At 47.0% G+C, this 7,269-nt stretch overlaps 1 protein-coding gene across 1 annotated transcript; it reads right to left on the bottom strand.

Annotated features, from left to right (window-relative positions):
• On the bottom strand, nt 1–6,522 carry NAA20 (N-alpha-acetyltransferase 20, NatB catalytic subunit). The gene is made up of 4 exons (XM_050709800.1): nt 6,370–6,522; nt 6,053–6,198; nt 1,763–1,908; nt 1–554 (listed from the first exon to the last, which is right to left on the bottom strand). The coding sequence occupies exons 1-4, from the start codon at nt 6,511–6,513 to the stop codon at nt 469–471; spliced, it is 522 nt and encodes a 173-aa protein (XP_050565757.1). The 5' UTR covers nt 6,514–6,522; the 3' UTR covers nt 1–468.
• Between the last annotated feature and the right edge of the window lie 747 nt (nt 6,523–7,269).

The following is a 7,269-nucleotide window of genomic DNA, read 5'->3' as shown; positions in this document are numbered from 1 at the left end:
CGTGGGGTAAGATTTGAACACTTGGCTGTAGCAGGTGTCTCCATGGAAACTTAGAAATCTCTAGAGCCTTTGTGCCTTTTAACGCATTAATAGCCAGGACGAGTACCTGTGTATTTCATGCGTGCTCGCTTGCTTTTGCAGACAGTGAATTTATCTCCGGCAATCCAAAGAACCTGTGTCCCTGGTTGCTGTAATAAACTGCCCTTCATTGCATTGTTCCTAGCCGTGATAGTTCTCATTGAATGCGACTAGATCAAGGATGTGCTACGTTATTGGTGAATCCGTGACCGTGATAGTTCAGTAACCTGAATCCGACCAGACCCGTAACAGTTAGTCAGCTATGCCCCTTAACACGACAGTATTTCATAGGGAAAAACAAAGCCTAAGATTTCTCATCCCTGAGGCCTTGGGAGGCAGGCAGAGAAGGAACCCAGACTCTTAGTGTCTCCTGAGAATCGCAGCTTACAGTTACTCCATGTCTTCTGGTCTCACAGGATGAGGCAGAGGTATAATTAATTCCTTCTCCATCTCGCTGGAAAGAGCTTTTCTCCTCTCTGTGACAAAGGAAAAAAAAATGTTATGATCGTGGGAGTCATTATACAAAGCCACACTCGGTGAATTCACTATTACAGTTAAGATCGTTTTTAATCAAAAACACTTCGGCAGCAATGTTACCACTGCAAACATAGCGCTGCAAAAAAAATTCAACTCAAGATAAAGGAAAGGGCGAGCTAAAAGGACAAATAACGTGACCAAAGGCATCTGCAACAACCATCTGGTAGATGGTTGTCCACAGCCCTCGGATTTCATGGTCGTCTTTCCTGACAAACAAATCCTGGAAGAACAGAAAAGATACACAACGTGTCCACAAAAACTTTTGGGGAGACTACTGAAAAGAAAAACAAAAAAAAAAAATAGAAACAGCAAGCGGCTAGTACGTCAGCTTTGTTAACAGAGTGACATTAACATACTAGAAATTTCCACGTTCTGTGTAGCCCCAGGTGGTGCTGGGTACATCCACTGACTGATATTAACGGGGTGGCACAATATAAGAGATAGTTAATAGACCAGGTACACCTGAGGTGCACAGATTGCATATTCCAGGCAACAAAAAAGGCACAGCTTGGCACCCAGTTTGGATCAGCTTGCATATGAGTCTGCTGATAGATGAATATATGCAACAAGCAGATAAGTCTTTTACTCCACAGACTCAGTTTCATTATATATATATATACACATACATATATACATATGTATGTATATATATATATATTTATATACAACCAATATACACAATTTTAAACTTTATAACCACTTGAGTAACAATCATTAGCTACACCTACGCTTAAAGCCAGGACTACACTTAAGTGATTAAGTAAACATGGAGCCTTATCTGTGAAACGCTGAGAATGCCCCATAACCGCTGGGCATCTTATGCACAGCGTACATAATTTTTGCACAAACGTGCATCTTAATACACAAAGAGGAGGGGCGAGGCAGACAAAGGTTTTAGAGACGCGTGTCAAGACTAGAACAACCACTGGGCAATTGCTCAGATGTGCAAAGCTCAGCTAAAACCTGCACAATTCCACTGAAGGAAGGAGGCTACCTACTTGTCTGCTTAAAATAACTCTACAAAGAACATATTACAAAATCAAAAATGAAACCATCATCCAGCAAAACAAACATCTGGAATACAAAGGGCTAAAACTGACAGCTGAGGTTTGATTCTTTAGCAATGTCAAAGGTCTTCAGATCCTACCTGACTTCTTATGGATGGTGGTGTTGCAGCACAGAAATGAGGAGATCAGGAAGATCAGAACAGGCCAAACGTGGTGCTGAGCTCCTAAAGGAGCTGGTGGGATAGCACTGATGAGAGTGAGACAGGCTGTCAGCCTTCTGCACGAGCTGAAGAAAAGGAGCGCAAGTGTCGGAAGAAGCTGTTTCTTCTCATACTTCATTTAATACACATCGTCTTTAAATCCGGGGCATCTTCTTAGGGAACAGATAAAGAGGTAGAGTTAGCGGCTCCAAGGACACTTCAGGATCTTAGTTCTTTTATAGTTAGCTGCTATCCATAAAACCGAACCAGTTAAAATAGAGAGTTATATTAAAAATTCTGGATAATAACAAAAGTATGGGATTAAAAAAAAAAACCAACACATGCTTGCATGGAAAAGAGGTTAAATTATCTCATTCATTTCCCAATTCCCCTGCAAACTCTATGTTCAGCTCCTCTTCACTCACTAACCTATCCAAACACAGGGCGGACACATCAGTTCTCATCATTCTTGGTAAAAAGACAACATTTTCACGCTTGCTCTCAAATATCATCTCTTTCCAGCACGCTTTCCTGCAAGCTATGCTAATTCCTCCAGGCTTTTTAATATATGCTAGAAACTTCACTGTTTTATCCTAATGACCATCTCGGTGGGAGTCACCGAGCTGCTGTCTTTCATTCTGCTGTCTTCACAAATACAAATAAAACAGCACTTCAGCGATGCTCTATGACAAACTAGGCAATATGTGCATCAACCTCCTATGTAAGGAAGGAAAGAATTCGTAGACAACATCCAGAAAGTATTACTTTGTTAGATATCAGAGTGGTGGAGCAGAATGACAATGCTACACAAAACCATACCTACGCTCCTGGCATTGTAAACAGTTTGCTGGAATACAAAAAAAAAAAAGTAAGGTCACTGCGTGGAACAAGTTCACTCACTCCATTATTATTGTGAATGACAAGAATATTTTAGTAAGCGTTCTTTTAAACCCATAGAACTTTTTGGATTTATCTCAACTTGGCTTCATGAAAACTGAAACTTGCAGTGCAAAGATCATTTATAAAAGCTTTTAGCAGCTGACCTTTTTAGGCATGGATTTGGTCACCTTTCTGGTGGGTAATATTCATCTCTCTCCCCCTCCCCCCTCCCCCCCCGGCCAAAAAAAAAAGCTTAAAGACCACAAACTGGGATTTCTGGGAGGTGTGACTCCATTTTACACCTTACCTAATACACACTGTGTCTTCGCTATGCTAAGCTTTCACCATGACTGCATAACAGAGTCTCACTGATATTGTTTCTGTCTGCGAGTTTCATACGACTTCCCCAAATTGAATGAAACGAGCATTTTCCGTTGTGATGGACATCAAAACCAACGATGTCTATCGTCAGCTGTGGAGTCCTGCTGGCAGTATCACCAGCTCTCACACAACCCCATCTACCTTTTGGGGTCCGCTCCATCCGTCCTCTGCAGTGGGAAGTTCTTCCAGAAGCAAACACTGTTATTCATTCCTCGGTGGAGCTGACGCTCTGCAAGGCTTTGCTTTTTTTCTTCCCTCACTCCCCCTTTATTTCCAAGCTTAAACTTAAAACATAAGCTCGTGGGGCTGTGGCAGGAACCCCCAAATCAAACCCCAGCCCCAGCATCCCACGGTCCCCTACTCTCAGGCCCATCAAGCTACAAATGCACACAATGCTACAGACTGCAGTGGGCAGGTCCTTCAGGGCAGGGATGTCATCATCTTTTCAGGTGATGTTCAGCTCCCTGAAAGGGCTGAAATACCACATCCATACTCACTTCCCCTACTTGATTCACACAGATGTAGTCAGAGGAGCAGGGCCATGCCAGCACTCCCTGCTCACAAAGCTGACTGCCTACCTCCAGGTTTGCGTCATTTCCCTGGATTACTGCTACTTCTGACACATTCCTGCTACGAAAGCATAGCTCAGTGGCATTAAGCAACCAAACGCGTGGATTGTGCTGTCTGCAGTATTTTGTCCCACACGCTCCTGCCCCAGGACAGTTATTTAATCAGCTGGTGAGCCCGTGCCTCAAGCAAGCATCTTGCTGGGTAACCAGCTCCTAGCCTTGAGGGGACAAGTGAGAACTTCCAACTTTGTTTCCTGGTAATGTTTGAAGTAAAAGCAGTAGGGAAAATCCCTGGAAGAAAAGTCTTCCTTAAGCTGAAGACATGCAATATCGCAAAATTGCTATGAAATATTACGAAGGCAGAATGATGGCTCAGTCAGCCCACTCTGACCAAATGTCAGTGACCTCCCAAAGGTCCTTCTGTTTGCAGAAGCCCATTTTTGAGATACTTTTGTGCTGCTACCCTAGTGCATGCTGTGTGTTTCTCAGGCCACCTAAAATTCTAGAAATGCAACAGTTCTGGTTTTCCCACCTATTTATTATTAGTACCATTCTTTCAAGACAGTCAAAAGAAGCAACTTTATGTTTTTATTTGGTAGAGAGTGAAATCACTTTCGCTATTATGCTGTCACCAAAGTCAGCTGAAACTATTACAGAATGATAAATGAGAGAGAAAATAATTTTTCTTTCTTGGATAGCATTTGTCTTCAAATACTCATGCCAGGGCCAGGTTAAGGAATCCACGGATTCCAAGGGAGGGAGGCTTGCCAAAACAGATTCTGTCTTTCTGATAACTTCTCAATGGAGCATTTCTCCCTTCGGTATTACTGGGGTAAGGACAATGACTTGGATTTCAGAGAAGCAAGGTTTGCAAGGACAGGTAGTATCTTGAGATAGATGAGATTTCAGGGGTACAATCTCAATACCTACCAAAACCTAAATTCCACAATGCTGCTTCTGCAATCTGAGGGACAAACTCTTTTGCCACAGACAGGCAGGGATATCGGACCAGCGCAGAGGATCGCTTCAGGAGTCAGCAGAAGTGGTAACGAGAGAGCTGCATCCCTCTGTGGTAGATACCTGTGTCCGAACAAGCTTTCCTTCCGCTCACAGGGGAAAAGAGCTGGCGTCCTACAAAAAGTCTCACGTCCACCACTTTGGAGTGTTCTCAGTCAGCTTGTCTGTGCTTCAACTTCCCTTTGAAGGAAGTGGAAAAGTACATAAAAACCTCCTTCTGGTAGCTCGGCACTAACCTGCAAGCCAGCAGCAGTGCTCTGTCAGACTTCGGCCCGGAGAAGAGAAGGCTCTGGGGAGACCTCATTACTACCTTTAAACACGTATAACGGACTCCCAAAAAAGACAGGCAAGGACTTTTTACCAGGGCCTGTAGCGACAGGGCAAGGCAACAGCTATGAACTGAAAGGGGATAGATCTAGATCGAACAAAAGGAAGAAATTCTTCACAATGAGGGTAGTAAGACACTGGTACGGGCTGCCCAGAGAAATTGTGGAGGCCCCATTACTGGAGGTGCTCAAAGCTGGGCTGGATGGGGCTTTGAGCAATCTGACCTAGTGAAAGATGCCACTGATCGAGGCAAGGGGGATGGACTAGATAATCTTTAAATGTCCCTTCCAACCCAAACCACTCAACGATTCCATGAAAGGAATTGCCTCCCAAGTCTTTCTTGACCAACCACAACTAGAATTCTGGAAAGCCCTGCAAGCACTTGTTCATTATTTCTAGGATGATTCTTAAAGCTGAAGCGGGACAAAGTTTTGTCCACAAAGGCCTCTGGGGAGACTACTGAAAAGAAAACCAAAACCAAACCAAACCAAAAAACTAGGAACAGCAAGCAGCTAGTACGTCAGTTTTGTTAACAGAGTAACACTAACGTACTAGAAATTTCCACGTTATTTGCTCTCTACCTTGAAAAAGTCACCCAATTCTGTCAGTGTTCAGCATCAGCATTTTTTTTTTTTAATTTTCACGTGGACATCTGAGAAAAACATTTCGAGTCCCCGTCACTGAGGGAGAAGAGGAGAGAAAAAAAAAAGAAAAAAAGAGGGGGGGAGAAGCACAGCCATTCCTTTCCTTGGTAACATGAGCAAAAAGCTCAGGCTCTCGGCAACAAGCTCAGGCACGCTGCAACAATGTGCTTTGAAAGATAAAACACAGAAAAAACTGCACGTTATTTAATCTCAGCTATAGAGTCACATGTATGTGTACCTGCTCATTTATTTATCTGCCAGTATATTTTGCTACAGACACTACAGAACGTAGAAACTGCAAGGTTACTACTACCTTTTGTAACCAATGGGATCTTCGGTAGGAACAGCTATCTGAAAGAGCCAACAAAATCCCCGTCACGCCTCGATTTCACCCGAAGATCGCTACGACTTACCTGGACAGTCGGGTTGCTCTTTCTCCTGGGAAACCTGCAGGCGACTGCAGCACGCCAGCTGCAGCTTTCCTCGGTTTACCCGGTGCGCCACCTTCGCTCGGCAACAAAACCCACAGGGGTCCTAGCGGCGGGGAGCTGCTTCTGCCCTGGTGAACCGCAGAAAAAGGAGAGAACCGGTTGTCAGAACACAGGGAGAGGAAAACCTCCGAGTCGCAGTCCAACGATCAAGCGCAGCGAGGACCCGCGCCCGGCCGCCGCAGCCCCCACCCCTCCCGGCCCGACGCTCCGGGGAGGCACCCCCGAAGGCTCTCGCTCACCTCACCGCCGGCAACCGCGCTCGCAGCCAGCGGCAACCTGCGCCTCCCGGCGCGCACAGCCCGGCCCCGGCTCGGGGAAAGACCGGCCGCGCGCCGCGGAGCCCACGTGGCCGCCCGGCACCACAGAACTACAGCTCCCAGCATGCCTCGGGACGGAGCAGTCCATCCAACCCAGAGCGGAGTCGGCCAAACGCACACAACCGCCCCACCCCCCCCCCCGCCGCCTCCCACCGCTCCGCCCCGCTCTCCCCCAGCCCCCCGAAGCCCCGCGCAGCGCAGACCCCGCAACACGGCCGGTCCGGTCCGGCGCGGCGCTGCCCCCGCCCCGTAGAAGGGCCTTTTCCGCAGAAGACGCCGACCGGGTGGCGCCCCGACCGACCGCCGTGTCGTCCCGTCCCTTCCCGGGGCGGTACCGACGACCAACCTCGTTGCGGCACCGCGCCTCGGCGTCCCGTTCCGAGCCCAGCCCGGCGCGGCTCCCGCTCCGGAGAATGGCGCCGCCATTTTGCCGCGTGCAGGGGTCCTGCGGCGCCGCCCGGCTCCCCCTCGTTAGGCGAGAGTGGCAGGCAGGGCTTCGCGGAGCAGCGCTGATGTGCGAGCTAAAAATAAAAAATAAAAAACGCCACTCACAGTTTTATGCGTTTACACAACTTAGGGCAGAGGTTGCCCCTGTGTTGCCTTTTTTTGTTTGTTTTTTATTAAGAAGGTCCGGGTGTGCTTGGTCCTCTCTCATTGCATATTGCAAGAGGAACACCAACACCTCCTCCGGAGGCTGGAATAGCTCAAAAATTTGTTCTGGAACTTGCCCAAACATATTCGGTGGCCCTGAGGTAAAACTGTCCATCTCTGTCGTTGCTTCCGCCCCATTTCAAGGTCTTTCCAAGGCAAGTGTATCTTTGC

Source organism: Cygnus atratus, chromosome 3, assembly GCF_013377495.2.
Source record: "Cygnus atratus isolate AKBS03 ecotype Queensland, Australia chromosome 3, CAtr_DNAZoo_HiC_assembly, whole genome shotgun sequence".
Classification (NCBI taxonomy): Eukaryota; Metazoa; Chordata; class Aves; order Anseriformes; family Anatidae; genus Cygnus; species Cygnus atratus.
This window is presented reverse-complemented; position numbering and strand designations above follow the sequence as displayed.